At 41.8% G+C, this 19,486-nt stretch overlaps 1 protein-coding gene across 2 annotated transcripts; it reads right to left on the bottom strand.

Annotated features, from left to right (window-relative positions):
- Window positions 1-5,166: 5,166 nt before the first annotated feature.
- Window positions 5,167-19,118, bottom strand: IL10RB (interleukin 10 receptor subunit beta). 2 transcript variants are annotated; one of them, XM_080613700.1, is made up of 8 exons: window positions 18,814-19,118; window positions 17,868-17,985; window positions 16,645-16,768; window positions 14,579-14,748; window positions 12,215-12,378; window positions 10,221-10,371; window positions 8,549-8,706; window positions 5,167-6,318 (listed from the first exon to the last, which is right to left on the bottom strand). In XM_080613700.1, the coding sequence occupies exons 1-8, from the start codon at window positions 18,922-18,924 to the stop codon at window positions 6,106-6,108; spliced, it is 1,209 nt and encodes a 402-aa protein (XP_080469826.1). In that variant the 5' UTR covers window positions 18,925-19,118; the 3' UTR covers window positions 5,167-6,105. The 2 variants fall into 2 exon arrangements, with proteins under 2 accessions (XP_080469826.1, XP_080469827.1); XM_080613701.1 differs by lacking the exon at window positions 17,868-17,985 and having other exon boundaries at window positions 18,814-19,114.
- Window positions 19,119-19,486: the final 368 nt, after the last annotated feature.

Below are 19,486 nucleotides of genomic sequence, written 5' to 3'. Positions count from 1 at the left end.
ACTGATGTTGGTACAATCTGTTAGAAGAGATGCTCTATCTCCAGTACACAGGCAATCAAACAGAAAGGAAGACAATGTGTGCACCTGTGGTCATCAATACTAAAACATACATGTGATGGAGGAAACCAAGCCACTCAGGCCTCACTGAATTTATTTCAGTTGGCTGACAGACAAAGGAGAAATCATTTGCCTGTTTCTTCTCATGTCAGCTCTGGAACAGGATAAAAGAAGGAAATACAGCATTTCATCTTGTTTGAAAAGCATGGAAATGTAAGTTCAGGAAGGAAGCACCTTAGGGAGTCCAGTGGTTCATTGTACAGGCTCAAGGCAGGATCAGTTGTATCTCCCCCCTTCCTAATGGTCATTTGGGCTTAGCTGTTGGTTTTGTTGCTTTTGTTTGGTAGGGTTTTTTTTTAATATGCCACTTCTCAGACAATATTTCCTATACTTTTTCTGTTTTCATCATTAGAAAACTTTTCCTCACCTCTGTCTTGTGGTCTTCTAACTGCTTTCATCTTTGTCATGGACATAGCACAAATTACTCATTACTCCTTCATGTGTCTGTGACAGTGTCTTGTAAGATATTATGAAAAATCTTATTAAAGTAAAAATATCACCTACTGCTTCTGCCTCTTGCACAGCGTTTGTTGGTGTTCATTGAAAGGAATTAGAGCAAACTTTTGTGAATATATTAATACTCTGCAGCTGAGTGATAGTTTTTCTACATTGTTTTGGAAGCTTGAAACATTATCAGTGAAGTATATATTAAAAAACAAACCAAACCAAACCCTGCTTCTTTCCACTTTTTTCCCAGCACTGCGTTTGGAAGTTTGGGCACTATTTCTACATTTCTTGGACAAAGTGAGGTTGGACTCCTGTGCTTACATGAAACTCCACTTCATAAAATGGGTATGTGCCTTCTCCTTCCTCCCCCCCTTCTTTCTTCATGTGTTAAAAAATTTGCTTTTGAGACTTTATTCTCTTTGGGATTGGAGTATTTCACATTGGGGAAAGACACATAATAGCAGATGAAGTTTTCCAAAATATTTCAATATCCCTTCTCATTCTAATTTGCAGTTCAATCTGACTGATTGCTCTGTGGCAAGGAAGAACCTTGTTCGTCTGTGGCAGGTTCCTTGAACTGCTGTGGGTCATGCCTGGAGGTGAACTTGTTCCATGTTTACTGCAAGTCAGGTCCCAATGAGCAGCACATGTAGGAGCTCTGAAGTACAGCTTGTCACTGTTATTTTAGTCATAAACCCTCTTCTGAGGTCAGAAGAGTGGAATTTAGCAAAGACCGTTGGAGTTATCCAAGAAATACCTTGCCTGGTTCAGCAAGTTAACTTGTCTGCTAACAGTTACTGTACGTACAGCTTCCCCTGTCCCCTTCACGAGGACCTTGCTGACATTTTTTGGGTGCTGTATGTTAGCTACAGGCCATGCTGCTCTCCTACTTGCTCTGTCATTACTCACATGATGTTTGTCTGCTTACTTAGGAGGCATCTGTCTCTCCCATCGCTGTGGTACCTGCATAACATAACCCTCATTTAAGAGCTGAGGGAATTAGGAGGACAATGCAGCCAAGTGATATGACCTGAGGTGAGAAATCGGCAACGAAGCATTCATCATAGTCCTCCAAAAGTCAAATCATTATTTTACATTACTTCTGAATTCCTTTATAACCAGGAATACTAACAATGCTTTGCTGCACTGCACAAATGCACATGCTGGATGCTTATATGACCAAAGGATGAGCAGACAAGTAAGCAGACATCAGTGTTGCAGGATGCCCTGACTGCAAGGCTAGCTCTGTGTGAAGTAAGATTTCTGGCACCAGACAATCACAGGTTGTCTCTGTGCCCTTTCAGAGAGACATATATTCTGCATTGGAGACTTCATTTCTGTTTTGTGTGAATATAGTTTCCTAACTTTATTTACCAACTTACCTGCATTAGAACACCACCAGCGACAGTGTAGTCTAACAGCTTGATGTCCTCAGACAATATGACTGAGGGTTGAACCTTTGCTAGGATTGTACAGATCTTTCTGGAAACTTCATCAACCTACTGAGATACAGAGTTGTGGAATTCATTCCTATTTTGTGCTAGTTGTGGTGCAGCTGGAATCTTACATATTTTGCAATTTGGAATTCAGTATATAAAGGCTTTGTGACAATGATATAGATCTTATGTAGGTTGAAGATGGGCTCCCTTGAACTTAAAGCAGCTGTTTCTTTAAAGACATCATGTCCCATATCAAAGAAAAGTTAAACAAAGAAACTGGTCAGAACAAATCCTTCCTTTCCCCCCTTGTCTGATGCGTTGAAAGAGGAAGCAGCATTCTGAGAACAGTCTTTCCCTCTCCTCTCATGTGATAGCACAACAATTGGTATTGGCAAACACATGAGGGGAAACGCTTCCTCTTTTTAAATGGGAGAAGCCAACGTTTCAAAAAGTTCAGAGGCGCTGTAGTTGCACGCATTCTTCCTGCTTTAATCTAAAAAGAATCTCTTGGAATAGCCAAGATTTTTTTTTTCTCTCCCCCGATTTGGCTTACTATTGAACCTGTAATGAAGTGACAAATCACATAGAACTGCCTTGTCTATGCCGTCATCCTAACCTTTGAACCAGCTGATTGATTTCAGCCATATTTAATAGACAGCAACTTCCTGCTCTTCTATGAAAATCAGCAATTAGATAGATAAAGCAGCTCTACTAAAAGAGTGAGGAAAAGGCAGGGAAATGTCAACCCTTTTCTCTTCTGACAGCAGCTGGCCAGCCAGCTAGCGCATGCATTGGCCACACAAGCTATGCCGTGTGTTTTTTGTCTTCTGAAAGCCAAAAAAACCCCACCAAAACCATTACACAGAATAAGCTGCCACTGTGGTAACACACCGGGAACTGAATCTTTACAGTGGAGAGGCATACGAGACACAGGACATTGGCTGTCATTGGGATCAGCACTCACAGAGCAGCTTTGGTGAGATGTGAAGAAAAGCACCAATGAAACAAATGCCTTAAAGAAAAACCAAATGAAAAACCCTTCCTCATTTTTTCCATATTCCACACTGAACCAGAATATGATGAAAACCAAAAAGTGCAGAAAAGATGTGGCAGATTACAAAGTGGTACAAAGAATCAATGCCTGTTTTCCTCATGTTTTTTCCTGCAATGGTTTCCAATAAGCATGTATGTATGCATTAATTAACAAACCTCAAAAACGTAGCCAAAAATGTTGCAATTCCAGCATAATGTTATGCTTTACGCACAACTTCACTCATTACTTCCGCTGACAGAATTCTCTTTTTCACTCTCCTTTGACATAATAATACACACAAAAAGACTCACATCACAAAATCAGTACACAGTGCAAGAGTCACTCTTCATGCCCCAGTGTTAGCGTAGATGTAACCTTCAAAAGCCAATGAGGTTATATGATGTAATATGGGAGTCGAGTCTACCTGGATTTTCTTTTGTTGTTAATTAAGACAATGTTTCAGTAGGTAAAATGAACCTACCTTTTAACTCCCACTTTAACTGCAGAGGTTTCCACTGGACTCTGGATTAGGCAGCCAAAATTTAATTAGCCATAGAAACTGTGGGGCAGAGGCTCAGGGGAGTGAGCAATACCTGAACGTGGAGGGCTATCAGACAGTCCACTGGTACGCTCCCATTATCCTTAGCAATGAGGTATGAGTAACACCTTGCACTGCAAAACACACTGAGTATTTGTGTTTGGTTTATTCATACCAAGTTCATACCATCAGAATAACTTTACAGCTTCGCATCAGGTAAAAACCCCATTTATTAAAAATATCACGCCACTAGGGATATCCTTAAGAAATACACACAATTTGTCATTACAAAAAATAAGTCAGATCAGGTCTTACTTTACAAAATAGGATTTTCTTTTACAAAACTTATATAAGAGTTCAGTTTTATTAACTTTTGCAATAAATAGTTCATCAAAGTTAAATTAACTAGTAGTATATGTAATTGCTCTTTAAATTAATGTCATGACACAGTGTTAGGTATTGCTACAACTCAACAGTGAGCCACTAAAACCGTAGCAAAAATTATGTGTTGCTTAATTCCTCATTTATAGTCAAGTTTCTTGTACTCAAAAAAATAGTATGAGTCTGTCAAAAGCCTGTGTACGCATCTTTGTGTATTCATTTTTACTATCTTAAGACCGTGGCAATTAGAAGATAAATTCAACAGACCATTTGCTTTTCATAGAATCATAGAATAGTTAGGGTTGGAAAGGACCTTAAGATCATCTAGTTCCAAACCCCCTGCCATGGGCACGACACCCCACACTAAACCATGCCACCCAAGGCCTCATCCAACCTGGCCTTGAACACCGTCAGGGATGGAGCATTCACAACTTCCCTGGGCAACCCATTCCAGTGCCTCACCACCCTCTCAGTAAAGAATTTCTTCCTTATATCCAATCTAAACTTCCCCTGTTTAAGTTTGAACCCGTTACCCCTTGTCCTGTCACTACAGTCTTTGATGAAGAGTCCCTCCCCAGCATCCTTGTAGGCCCCCTTCAGATACTGGAAGGCTGCTATGAGGTCTCCACGCAGCCTTCTCTTCTCCAGGCTGAACAGCCTCAACTTTCTCAGCCTGTCTTCATACAGGAGGTGCTCCAGTCCCCTGATCATCCTCGTGGCCCTCCTCTGGACTTGTTCCAACAGTTCCATGTCCTTGTTATGTTGAGGACACCAGAACTGCACACAATACTCCAAGTGAGGTCTCACGAGAGCAGAGCAGAGGGGCAGCATCACCTCCTTCGACCTGCTGGTCACGCTCCTCTTGATGCAGCCCAGGATACGGTTGGCTTTCTGGGCTGCGAGCGCACACTGAAGCTGGCTCATGTTCATTTTCTCATCAACCAACACCCCCAAGTCCTTCTCTGCAGGGCTGCTCTGAATCTCTTCTCTGCCCAACCTGTAGCTGTGCCTGGGATTGCTCCGACCCAGGTGTAGGACCTTGCACTTGGCATGGTTTAACTTCATAAGGTCAGCACCAGCCCACCTCACAAGCGTGTCGAGGTCCCTCTGGATGGCATTCCTTCCCTCCAGTGTATCAACCAAACCACACAGCTTGGTGTCATCGGCAAACTTGCTGAGGGCGCACTCAATCCCACTGTCCATGTCTCTAACAAAGATGTTGAACAAGACCAGTCCCAACATCGATCCCTGAGGGACACCACTCGTTACCGGTCTCCAGCCGGACATCGAGCCATTGACCACAACATTTTGCGTGCGGCCATCCAGCCAGTTCTTTATCCACTGAGTGGTCCACCCATCAAATTGATGTCTCTCCAATTTAGAGACAAGGATGTTGTGTGGGACAGTGTCAAACGCTTTGCACAAGTCCAGGTAGACGACGTCAACTGCTCTGCCCCTGTCCATCAGTTTCGTAGCCCCATCATAGAAGGCCATCAAATGGGTCAGGCAGGATTTCCCCTTAGTGAAGCCATGCTGGCTGTCCCAAGAACCTTGCTGTTTTTCATGTGCCTTAGCATGCCTTCCAGGAGAATCTGCTCCAAGATTTTGCCAGGCACGGAGGTGAGACTGACTGGTCTGTAATTCCCCGGGTCATCCATTTTCCCCTTCTTGAAAATGGGGGTTATATTTCCCTTTTTCCAGTCATCGGGAACTTCACCTGACTGCCATGATTTGTCAAATATGATGGCCAGTGGCTTAGCAACTTCATTTGCCAGCTCCTTCAGGACCCGCGGATGGATTTCATCAGGTCCCATGGACTTGTGCACGTTCAGGTTCTTAAGATGGTCTCGAACCTGATCCTCTCCTACAGTGGGCCTAGGGTCTTCATTCTCACAGTCCCTGCGTCCGCCTTCCAAGACTTGGGCGGTGCGGTCAAAGACTTTGCCATTGAATACTGAGGCAAAGAAGTCATTAAGAACCTCAGCCTTCTCCAAATCCCGGGTAGCCAGTTCTCCTGATAGCTTCCGGAGGGGGCCTACGTTATCCCTGGTCTGTCTTTTATTCGCTACGTATCTATAGAATCCCTTCCTGTTATCCTTAACATCCCTAGCCAAGTTTCCTTTGGTCTGAGTGAAGTATGAGGAGTGCATTCAGGCCTTTTCTGAAACTGATACTATTCTTGAATCAGAATCTTCTTGTTCGGAGTCCTGAAGGTGCTCTGGTGTCTTGCTGGTTTCACCTCCAGTCTCATCACTGTGGCTTTTAGATTCTTCTGAAATTACAGTTAGCTTGTCATAAGAAAGATGCTCTTCTTGTGGGACTGCAGAAAAAATCTGTGAACCACTGGAAGGCTTGTTCAAGAACTGTGAAGGGAAGAGGAAATGAGAGTTAGACAGCACAAGCCATACCATCCTGTTTGCTTAGAAATATGTTTTACATTATTTTCCACACATCAATTACTTTTCTCAATCCTAAGAAGTCCCAGAGTGGCAACAACCTAATAACCTCCTTGCTCACTTTAACATCCCGTGCAAGGCTTGGAAGCAAGGCAGAAGTGCCTTTATTTGCAAGAAAATACTCTAGGTGTTAGTGATTTCTTTGGAATATAAACTTTCTTTAAAAAAAATAAAATACCTAGGTTTTGTTTGGAAAAAAAACCCTAAAAATGGTGACTTGGCTGTGGGTGAAGTAGTTCACAGAGAGATTTGCCAAACAGATTCAAGAGATGTGAACTCTTCCTGCCATCTCAGAGAGCTGTCTGTGCAGACATCAAATTGTGATGCTTTAAATGTCAACATAAACCATAACCCTTTTGTTAAGTAAAGGTGAGGGACGGAAATATGCAGGGCTATGCAGTTCAGTGAGAAAAATGACTTAATTTTAGAACCAGAAAATCACAACTTCCTCCCACTCTCTGTTCTACTGGTAAGATGGAACCTCAAGAATCAACATGGACTTCACAGGATGTCATGACTGTCAACATCTTGAATGTCAACAAGAACTGCACACCTACTCAACATCGTAATAACATGTTAACCACTTGCTTTGGCAGCCGAAATGGCAGTTCATTTTAATGGTAGTGGCTGGAGGAGTAAAACTGTGTTGTGTTCTTGTGATCTGACCTCTGTCTATTATTTTAGCCTATTTTACATAAGAAACAAGATGCTGTACCAGGAGCCCCGCTCACTGTATTTGCAAAATACCATCCCCCCCCAACCTAATATTACTATTAGACCTTTTTCTAGCAAACTGTGATTTGAAATGTTCTGTCAGTAACCTGCAATCTCAAATGTTCATGTACTGAAACCACTGCCTTTGATAAATGTAATTTTAGGTAAGCAAGACTGACTTTGATTACTTTAATTTACCACTATAACCCACCAGCACAAAATGCAAATTCTCCCTTTCTTGTGAGAAGCCTGTGAGCAAAATGAAATGTGACCGCATCCTGTATTGATAAGAGCAATGCTACCTTCCCAGCAGCTCTGCTCCGCATTTTAACTGCGCAGTGAGCATGCGCTCGACTTAAAGGGCAAGACAATTGCTAAGTCTGCTGCAAAGCCTTGATCTGATGAACTCTAAGTCAAAATGAAAGATGAGAGAAACTGCAGGAAATTCAGCAGAGCTGCTAACTTTGGCGTATGCAACAGTCTTTATAGCCTTGTTTCTTGGAGGAGGTTCTGATACAGCCTTTTTATGTTGTGATACGGGTAACAAGGGTCAGTGGTACTCCTCAGTAGTAATGGCTAACATTCACTGCTTTTATTTTATGTTGAACTTTCAGACTTCACTATATTCTTCACTGAAGTTAAGACTCATTATCGTGTTTGTGAAAGAACCTCGTTTTAAATGTGCAATTTTAAGTCTAAAATGAGATGGGGAGACCTATTTCTATTGTTTACAATCTAAAAAGAGGAACAGAAGGTTAACACCTGTTATTCTCTCACTTTAAAATGAAAGAAAACATCTTGTTTCTAAGCCATAGAAAGCTTCACATTGCAAATTATGCAGTTACTTTAGGAATAAAAGCCTTTGCCAGGTTTTTAAATTGTTCAGCTTTAAACATTTTTGACCATTCTGTGCAGAACAGTTCAAGATGACAGTATTTTAGAGTTTATTATACATCAGTATACTTCAAAAAGAAGTCTAATATCACTGCTTCTTACTTATGCCTGTGCAGCTCCACAGAACTTGAACATGCAAGAAAACATACATGCAAAATGTATGACCTTATAATGCCAGAAATTAAATATTAAATGAACTAACTTTCACTACCTTTCTCACGTGGAAAAGTACCTTCCTTTGTCAGCTTTTCCCAAAGTTCACAACTTCATCATTTACACTTATTTGAATGGCTTTTTGTGTTTGGCAGAAGAGTGAGTTTCACCATACACAACTGTATGGCAACAGATAACCAGCATTGCTCCTTCTAGTCTAAAACCCCCTCAGAACAGCCTGCACTTCACAGATGGCTCATGATTGGGTGCAAATGAAAAAAGGCGAAATAAAAGAAGCTCTAAAGGTTTTGGCACAGAAAGCTTTTGAAAAGCAACAGCTTCTGCTGATTTTAACAGTGTTAGGTAGAAAACAAACCTCTTTCAAGTGTTGTGGGAAAACATATGAAGGACAGAAAACATGCTTGATGAGTCGATGCAGATACAAAACCAAAAAGAAACAAACAAGAACAAATATCACAACGACCAACATTGATCCTATAAGAATGGTCACAACTATCCACACAGGAGTTACACCTGCAAGATAAGAAAAGAACAAACCAAAACAAACTTAAAACTGTGATTATGAATTTCTGGATACATTCTTTTCAAATTGTCACTTTCTCCATGGAATTAAAACCAAACCAAAAGCCAACCAACCAAAAAAAAAAAAACCAAACCCAAACCCAACCAAACCACCAAACCCCCAAAAAACCAAACCAAACTATCACAAAATTGTAACTGCAAAAAATAAGTCTTCATTTCCAGATGTAAAATACCTCTTAGCTCTTAAAATTTTTAGCCTGAATAGGCTGAGTTGAAGTTCTCAACACAACCTTACAAGCCAGCATATTTAGACATTTACGGTTACACATACAGGTGATTCTACATGCGCGACTAGGCAAATGATTAAAGGAAAAAAGACCAACAGAAGCATTCATAAGGCAGTATCATGTAAAAATGGCAGCAAGGTAAAGACAGCAAGGGAAAAATTACCGTAAAATTCAAAACTGCTTAGCCATTAAAAATAAAGGTCTTGCTTGGGGATTTCACAACAGGCAATGGGAATTGAGATGTATCCATACATCCCTGCATAAATGTTTTAAACCAACCTATGTATGATAAGCACTGGTCTAGCCATGAACTAACAAGGAACACTACCACCAAAACCAACGTGCAATTCAACTGCAGCACATGCAGGTAATATTCATGTTGGAGGAATATGTGAGGAAACCTTTTACAAGAAAAAAGACTTATGAGAAACAGCTTAGCCCAGCAGCTCTGGCAGAGAGCTTCCTTCTTGTGTCTCTGCCTTTGATTTTTCACACGTTATTTGAGGGCGTGTTAGCTGAAATACTGACTTTTTCAGATACATAATGTGTATCATCCTTTCTTTAACTGGGGACACGAAGTTCCCTGCTAAGGCAACAAGGTCACCCACATGGCAGTTAATTGCTGGACTCCACAGAGAGCAGCCTAGGTGGCATGGCTGGGAAGTGCTTTTCTTACATAACTACCTTCAAAATGAGAAGGAAAGTGTCTGAACAAAATATTTGTTCATATTACTGATTAGGAAATGCTCCGTTTCACAGAGAAAGAGCAGCATGGCCTACCCTAGTGGCGGGCACAGGCACTGTCACCACAGGTGAAGCAGACTGCAAAACGGGCCAATTCCTTTCTCAGTGATAAATACACAACAAAGACTTTCATAGGATAATAAATACAGCTGCAAGTAAAAGAAATTCAGACACAGCATGATCAGTGAAGAGCACATACTCCATTTAACTCTAATTTGCAGAGTATGAGGAACATAGAGGCCTCTGGAGTGAAGTAAAGCATCATGCTATAGGTGCCATATTGCATGTAGTTTTCACTTTGTTTCTAATTCCTGCACTCCAAAGGTACATAGGTATTAACCACCAAACAATACCGAAGTAACAAACACATCCATTTTTGGAAGTTTCACGTTACACTGACAGTCATTCTGAATGGCTTTACACATTTCCCAGCTCCCTACAGTGCGTGTCCTGTTGTGATGTACCAGATATTACCGTTGTGGGTTGTTTGCTCACAAAGCACTTCACTCAGTTCCCCTGTTTTGTTCCACTCGGGGATAACTGCTTGCACTTGAATACAATATATTGTCCATGGCTCCAACTGAGATAGGATTTCAGTGTTATGTTTAGTGTCTACATGAGTTACCTAATAACAGAGAATACAAAAAAAAAAAAAAAAAAAAAAAAAAAAAAGAAAATCATGAGTCCAGTGGTCTGGCTAAGTAATTGCAGTTACATTTAGAATCACAGAACGGTTTGGGTTGGAAGGTTTGGGTTAAAGATCATCTAGTCCCAACCCCCTGCCACAGGCAGGGGACACCTTCCACTAGATCAGGTTGCTCCAAGCGCCGTCCAGCCTGGCCTTGGACACTGCCAGGGATGGGGCAGCCACAGCTTTTTGCCACATAGTAAAGAATTTCTTACTAATATCTAATCTAAATCTCACCTCTTTCAGTTTAAAGCCATTCCCCCTCATCCTATCACTACATGCTCTTGTAAAAGGTCCCTCTCCAGGTTTCCTTTAGACACCTTTTAGTTACTGGAAGGCTGCTACAATGTTTCCCCGGAGCCTTCGCTTCTGTAGACTGAACAAGCCCATCTCTCTCCACCTGTCTTCGTAAGAGAGGTGCTCCAGCCCTCTGATCATCCTTTAGTAGGACATCTCATCATTTAGTAGGACAAATCCTAGCAGTTGTAGCTGCAATGTGAACAAGGCTTTTAAAGGCAGAATGAGATTCCCTGCCTGTGTCAAATAACTGATAACTCTACTTGGATTTCAGCTGTGGTCACTCTGAGATCATTCATATCACTGACTTTCTGGCTGCTATTAGGTGACTGCCAGCAGATGCAACTTGCTCTTTAGAGGCATGATTGGTTATGTCCATGTAACTATAGGGTTTCTGAAGAGTATAGGAGCTCCTACAGGATGTCCATTATGCAGTAACAGGTTCTTTCTCAGGGATGAGGAGACTGCATAGCTAGGTTTTAACAGTATAAGCAAGGATCTGTTTGAAAAACAACCTATGGAGTTACATAGTCTATTCCTCTGCTTCTTTGATCCCTATGAAATTTCCCAGACTTCTGCTCTGAGGTGTTATAAGCACAGATTCTACCTGAACCTCTCGCTTTCTCTGTATATTTGCCTGAGTTTTCATTCCATATGCAGAAATACCTTCACTTTTTGTAGTCTGTTTTTTGAAAATTATGATCCCTCATTTCCTGGAATTGAATCCCTAAGAATTTTTCCAGGATAACAAATACAAATCACAATTATATGTAGTGGAGTCCAATTATACAAAAATTGTACTGATGTATTGAAGCATTGATTACACTGTGACTGGTATCTTCCAGTAAAGAGCTTCCTTTTTTCCTGTAATAGAACCTATGACCCTATAATTAATATATTATTTATGATCTTTCTTCATGCATTCTGTGGGGAGCTGAGTAACACATCTGTCTGTGGAAGAGGCTGTCCATGAGAGGAAGGAAGCAAATTACAACTTATGGAAATTGAAGAGGTGAAGGTGACCACAGTTAATATAAAGCCTCATCCATGGTGGTATTCAAAGTGCAAAGTCCCACAAAGAGCACAAATACTTGAATGACATGGGATTTGAATCTAAGTCAGTTTATAGCCGTGATCACAGACACTGCTGACATTACAGCTTCTAAATTTACTCTTGCTTGTATGTATGAAATTCAGGGATTTGGTGAGGAAGACTGCATCACAGATAAACACATCACTGAACTGAGAGAATAAACTCGCATAATGTAGCAGTTAGTTCTAATTATGGAAAGAGCAAATTATATCAATGCTACCGTTTAACTACACAGCTGCCATTTGCTCTGAATTGCAGTTGTAGTGACTAGACTTTCTTACACTAATTAGTAGACATACATTTTTACTTCAGTACTGTTAGCTTTCAGAAATTCATCAGTATGGTATGTTACCAAGAAAAGCAAGAATCAAAATCATGGAATCACAATACCCCAGAAGCAGTGCTGCCTTTCTTCCAGTACAGTATCCTGTAACTCCATGAACCGTAATACTGCTTCAGAGGCCAGTTGTCACGCTCAGCAAAAGGGCCTATGAAATCCACATGCAGGGACCCAGACTCTGACTTCACTTTTACATCAGGTGGCCCAATGATGGCTATACATTAGAACAGTGGAAGAGAAGAACAGAATTCAGTTCCATGTTGTTTTCAGTTTGACATTTTTATACAACCCATGACAAGTCATACTTTAAAGAATTTTATCAGAAAAAAGTTATTTCCTGTCATGGATCAGGCATAAATAAATCCTTTCCTTATAGAATTGCTCTTGAAAGGGATTTATTTTTGCCGTTAGGTAACAGATGCTATTGCAGACTATGTTTCCCATAGAATAAGTTAACTCAGTTCCCTTTTGCCAGCTGTGTGACTCCTGGGAGAGGAAGGACTATTTCTATAGGTTATTACTCACTTCTCCTTCTGGGCCAAACTGTTGCAACATCTGTCTTTTCTGAGAAGACCTCTAGTGAAGTGTTTTAATGCTTCTGTCATTGTGATAATTTTGAAAAACTGACACATTTGAATTATTTCTGCATTTCTTGTACTCCTTAGACTGAATATTATATTCTTGCCATTTGTAAATGGCTTTTCCTCATTATGTTTCTGTGCAGCTACCTAAATTATTTCATGATTTCACCTTAGTTAACTGTGTTGTGTCAGAAATGAGCTCTCCGTTAAAGCCTCCTATCATTCCAGCGAAAAACTCTGCCCTGGCTGCCTCACCAAAGTTCTGCCTGGCTGCAGTCACGCTATAAAGTGTCTAAGAAAGGAAAAGCTCAAAAAAGATGGTTTTGCATTCCTCTAGAAATATGTGCTTCTATAATTAAAAATAATAATAAAAAGCCTTAGACAAGCTGCTCGCCGAACCATACATTCATGCAATGCTCATGAATGGGTTGTTGAACTTACAAAAATAATGTGAGGAGGGTCTTGGTTGCTCTGCTTTCTTAGGCTATTCCTATAATACAGAGTGGAATTTAGTAAAAAAGCACTAATAGAAATAGTAACACAGAAAGGAATATCAGACATTTTGATCATGATACCCTGCTCAGATCAGTTATGGCGACATTAAAACTACTCATGTCCTCCTCAGAGATTTGGCCAGTACTCCCAGGTAGTTCTTTCCAAGTAGTTTTATACCTAGAGTTTCCCATTCAAGAATAAGCTGCCTTTCCAATGCCAAGCCTGCTCTGAAGGCCGCACACTATTTCAATTATATGTCAAACTACAACTCTGTTAATGTTTTACAAGTTTGCTCGCTACTCTGAAAATCCAGCCATACTTTTTGTATTACATCTTCTTTTGGCTGTAGCTCATACTTGAAATGTTGATGTTACCATGTTTCAGTGCTTCCCTTATAGGCAGATTAAATTATATCAACATTACACTTTTGGAGAGGTAATAAAAGCATCTTGAAAAACAAAGCTGTAAACTGTAAAATTGCATTCTGAAATCCAAGGAGCAGAATGATGAAATTTCAGCAAATTGAGGCAGAACAGGAGAATAAAAAAAAAATGTAAAGTTTTTTCTCAAAGGTGAGATGCAACAGAAGCTTCATGAATGGTTGTGTATTAACAGCTGTGAGGAAAAAAGCCTTGGGTAACATTAGCTACGCAATCTAAAATAATTTGATTTTTGCTTATGAGTGGAGTAAGAATGTACAAAACAAAAGACTCTACTTGGTAAAAATCACCCTCTCAATCCCAAGCTCAGGTGACAGCAACATGATTAACATCTCTGTTATACACTCTAATGCAAGGCAATGCCTAAATCGCTTCTCATGAAAGACTATGAAGCTTCTCTAAAAGGATGGCAGTATTGTGTAATGAAGATTTCTTACTTAAAAATTAACCTTTCTCTGTGACTTCTTCAATAAAAAAAATGAAAGAAAGCTTTTTGCCTGGCACAGCAATGAAAAAGAAAGTAATCGAACTTATTGAGATATACAGGACATCTGAATCCTTGAAGAAAAGCTCTCCCTGATTGAAAAATATATATGACCCTTGTTTTTATATGACCCTTGTTTTAAGGGAAAGACATACATTTTTGAAAACCTCCTGAAAAGAGGTTTCAAGTACCAATACCAACATCTAGCTATAATAGTGAATCTACAGTGCCTTCTGACAGCAACTTCTGCCTTCAAAAACTGGAAATGTTACAACTAAGGTTTTATTTTTTTTCAATGTAATTACATTTAAATATGATCTGTATGCTATAGGTTTTCTTATGGAGCCAAACCGTAAAGGTGCATTAATAGGATCCAATATGGTGGATTTTCCTGAAGATTACAAAAGTGCTTACTGTCATCCATTGGCTTAAATCTGATGGTTGTCCAATCTGAATGGTCATTTTCTGACTCCGCTCGGACCTGTAAAATGTAGTCTCCATATGCAGACAGAGATGAGACATCACACTCTGTGAGTCTCAAATTTGTGCTCACATTTTCATATGTGTCTCCAGGTAAATTGATGCTGTATGGAAGAGAAACAACATGTCTATGATGTTTAAATTATATATGACTAAATGTGTTTCCTCTTAATTAAGTGGAAAAGTGGAATATCTGTTTTTTAATACAACCAGTTATGAATAAGAAAAATGAGATCCAGTGTATAAGAAACATCATTACTAGTGCGTACGCACACATCGAGTGTTTTATATGCATCTATAAAGCCATGGTAAAGTTAGAGATTAAAATTACAATACAGTAAATAGCTGCCCTTTTATTGACATTGGTTACAAAACTTGATTCAACAGGTAGTAGTTATCAGACAAGTCTGCAAATATCAAGACAACGTCACTATGCATGGCTTTGCTGTCTACCTTGGACTTTGTTCAGAACTGTCTTTAAGATATTCATATCAGGAAAAGCCAGAGAAAATTTTAGATACACATATAAGGACCAGCTTGAGAAAACAGAGCCTGAAAACTCACTGCAGCCGTTCGGTACATGATAACTATTTCTGGTTTGCATCAAAAGCCTATGCAGGAATGTAGTGATCAAAAGGTATTTGCTACCAGAACCCAGGAAAAATCTTCTTTCAACTAAGATGGGGGATTTCTCCTCAGAAGGCACCTGCCTGTGGGCGCTACCATCTCCGCTTTACATCCTGTCTTGGCTTTTACCTTGTCTTGGCCAAAGAATTCAACTTTTGGCAGGAACACAAGACTTCTGCCCCACCACATGGTTTCGTTGCCAAGCACAGAGGCAGGTAGGGAGCCCACCACTGGGCTGGGGAAGTGACCACCTTCCTTGGTACAGCTGCACAGACCACTTTTCCCAACAGGAGATACCAACTCGGAATGACACAGTGCCAAAACCAAATCAAAGCTAAATCAACCTCAGAGACCTCAGAAAATGTGTCCCAAGTTTAAGGCACTGAATGGATGAGCCACCAGCCTGCAGTTCATCAGGCATTTCCACTAAGGGCACAGGCACAAGACTGCATTGGTAGCAGAGAACAAACTGCTACTGGATTGAAAGGTCAGATAAGGTCCTAAACACTCTGCAGGACTAAGTCTTTGAATCATAGGTAACAGCTTCATGATAGAGAAAAACCCCACACAAACAGCTAATAATAGCCAACATTAAAGAGTGTTTCTGGTTCCAAAAGGAGTATGTACAAAGCTGCCTTTGATGCTGGGTTTGCAGTAGGAAGATTGAAGCTTACCTCAGGAGAAACTATGTGAATATCTGTCAAGGTTTAGAAGAACTGTCTTGTTTTGAGTAGATAATGACTGAATGAACAACGGCCAAAGGGCCCCAGAGGAGGGTAACATCCTCAGACCAATGACATACATCTCATTAGCAAGAAGTTGGCAATGGAACTAACTTTTGAGGCATTGCTGAAGGGAACTGCCTTCATTATAATACTAAAAATCACACCCCCTTGAGATAAGAGACCCTTGCCTACAGAGACCCTTACTCACAAACGTGTAGTGAAAGAAATCTATACTGTGCCTTTAAACAGAGACAGAGAATCTAGCAGCCAACGATTGTAGATTACTGACCAATCACTGTAACCGGGAGTGCACTACCTTGGAACTTCTATGTGTAAATGTAATAAAGAAGCCTCATCAGTGCGCTTGATTTGTGGAAATGCAGCACTGAGCACCCTGCAGAATAAACAATGTCTCCTCTCTAAACTGTGTTTTGAGAGTTCTCTTTCAAACAGGTAACACCTTGGGTGTGAAATGTCTAGAAAATGTCCCTGCCCTGTTATTTAGCTCAGAAGATAAACCTCATACCAGCTAAAAGAAAGGGACAGCTACTGACCTTCCTATAAAAAAAAAAAAAAAAAAAGGAAACAAATCACAAACATATGCAGCTGTAAAACATGGACTAAAGCAAGCAAACTTCCCAGACTTACCTCTTAGATTGAACAGTGTAACTTATATTCTCTTTGTAAAACCTAGGTGCATCCCATTGTAAAATGCTACGAAGATTAATTGAAGCAATCCTTGTGTTTTGGGGTTTTGGCACTATTCCAGATACTGTGGGAGCAATCAAAATCAAATAAACATTTTAGCATATGTTCCTCCAGCCACTTCTCAATCATCCATAACTTAAATACAACCTCCTTTCTCTACCTTGCCTCGGAAACATTTTTAAAACAGACTTAAATGTAATTAATTTTAATCCTGATGCCTATCCTTCCTTGTGAGCTTGTGCAACAAAAACAAGTTAGCCAGCATCAGTGATTCCCAGTAAGTGCAGTCTTTATGATATCATAATTTATTATGCATGACTAACTTGTTACTGCCTAAGACTCAGGGCCCATAAAGCTACGTGGACGAACTCTCGCTGAGATTGTCAAAATCAGTTGTTTTCCCTAGCACTATGGAAATAACATGCTGTGCAGATTGATGTGCTGGTTTTGGTTTTATTTTCACCTGTGTATAAAACTGAAATATATTCAAAATTAAAAAAATCCACCCACCATAAGTATGTTTGTGTCATCACTGCATGGATTAGCATTGCCATTTTAAACGCTTTACAGATGGTGTTATTCAACCACCCTTTTGAAAGAGATAAACACAAACTACCTTGGAAGGCAAGAGAGCTATTAAATACACTATGTATCACTAACTGGCACTCTTCACAAGTGACAGAGGCACAATTGTCTTGCTTTATTGAAACCAAATAAAGGAAACCCTAAGCTAGTATTGATGAACAGACCATTACTATTATGATTTAATCATTTTAAAATAGTTGTTGATATTGAAAATAAAATTGAAAGGATTTTGGCCCATTCTTGCAAATGCAAAGAAACCCCATCAGGTCAGACTAGTGCTTAAACGTCATAAGAATAAAACCTAATTACATGCTTTCTAAGATAAATAACTTGTATGTCTATAGTTGATGCATAAATGCATGAAATTAATATGTTGCTTACCCACCTTTAGCAGACAAGAGTTTTGAATCTAGACCCTGCTTAAATAAAAACTGTTTCACAGACTCAATTCCTACAATGTTCGCCTTGCACCCAACAGATCAACTTGAATGCACTTAGCAGGAGTCGCCTGCTTCCCTACACCCCAGCCTTCTTGAGAGATGTCATCCCTGTACAAACATGCCCTCTCCCATACCAACCTCGGGCACTCTCCTTCAGAGATCTCTGCCCGAGCACACACTGTGCCCCTCTGCAGGCACCTCCGGCTTCCTGCTCCCACGTTGTCTCCTCCCTGCAAAACCCCAGGTGTGCAGGACGCTAAGGAAGATGGGCACAGGTAACGATGGACTGCAAAGCCTCAGTGTGAACAACACAGCTGAAGAAAAATCTGGCTAGTACGAGGCATCTGACTTTTCCTGTCCCGCACGATGTGATCCTTGCTATGAAGAACCCTTGCTGGGGCGCTGGCTACATTTTGAGAAAGCTCCCTCCAAAGCTTTGAAGTGCGATGGTAAATCCCCAGTAAGTGTGATGCCTTGAAAGGTTTGCTTCCCAGATCGTGTTTCCTACTTGAAAAGCCCCCAGCTCAATTTTTTACTCTGCACTGTGGACCTAAATTGATGAGAATATACTTCTGTGGGTTTGCACTTTGTAAGTGGGAGGTTTGTACACTGCTCATAGCACACCGCAGCCTCAGACACGGCCTGTCTGGGGACGTGTGGCCGGCCCCGCTGAGCGTCGGCTGCCGGAGCAGCCCAGCCGGTGCCGGCCGTGCAGGCACCGCTGTTCCCGTGCCACGCTCGTTGTGCCTTGCAGGAGCGCGGTTTCTCTTCCACACACGCGTTTCACCATCGGGACTTGCAGAGCGTCCAAAGGACAATTTCAGTTTCCCTGCACAGATACAGCCTTTGAGTGGGGGCAAAGCCCGCCGGCAGCAGGACTGAGAGCCCGCCGACGCCTCGGCGCCCCCCGCGCTGCCGCCGGTCCCGGAGCTCTCGAGGCAGCGTGGCCCTGGAGAAGGAAGCCGGCCGCTTCTAGCGATCCCCGCTGCCGCCTCCCCCCTTGCTCCCCGCGGGAGGACGGTCTCTCTGCCGGGGGGGGCCCGCAACCCACAGCTGTCCCCCGCCAGGCCTGGGGCGGACTCACCGCAGAGTAGGAAGCAGCTACAGAGGGCGGACCGGAGAGCGGCGGCCATGGCGGTTCCCGGCGCGGGGTTCCCTCAGCAGCGGGGCTGCCAGCGCAGTCGCGCCATGGCATCGGGCGCTGCACTCTCCGGCGGGGAGCGGAGCCGCCCCGAAACCCTTCCGTCTTCCCGTTGCGGGGCGGGGCGGTGTGCGGCTCCGCTGCCGCCCCCAGCTGCGGGGCTCAACCCTCCGCCAGCGGGGCTGATCGCCTCCGAGCGACGAGGGACACGGCCTGCACCGCGGCCGCCTCATCCCACCGGTTCCGATGCCTCTCCAGCAGAAGCACACCCAGCGCGTAAAACCTTCCCAGCGGGGTCATGGACGCTGTGCTTTAAAGTAGCTCGGCGGTGCTGGCTGCTCGGATACTTACGATCGCTAAAGAGCGTCTTCAGGCGGGCAGCTGGGAAGGCAGGAGGTGGGAGCTCGGTACAAAGTGGATAAATAGATAAATAACACATAAACAGAGGCCAGACGATGAATAGCATCAAACCTGATCTTGAGTGAAATTTCTGCTGCAGTCAGTACAAATGTTACCTGAGGAAAGGTTTGTCTTCTGTCTTCAGGATGTGGCCCGCACCAGATGCCAGCACTAGTGCTTCTAACAGAACATTTAGCATCCCTGATCAAAACCAGCA

This window comes from Psittacula echo, assembly GCF_963264785.1.
Source record: "Psittacula echo genome assembly, chromosome: 3".
NCBI lineage: Eukaryota > Metazoa > Chordata > Aves > Psittaciformes > Psittacidae > Psittacula > Psittacula echo.
This window is presented reverse-complemented; position numbering and strand designations above follow the sequence as displayed.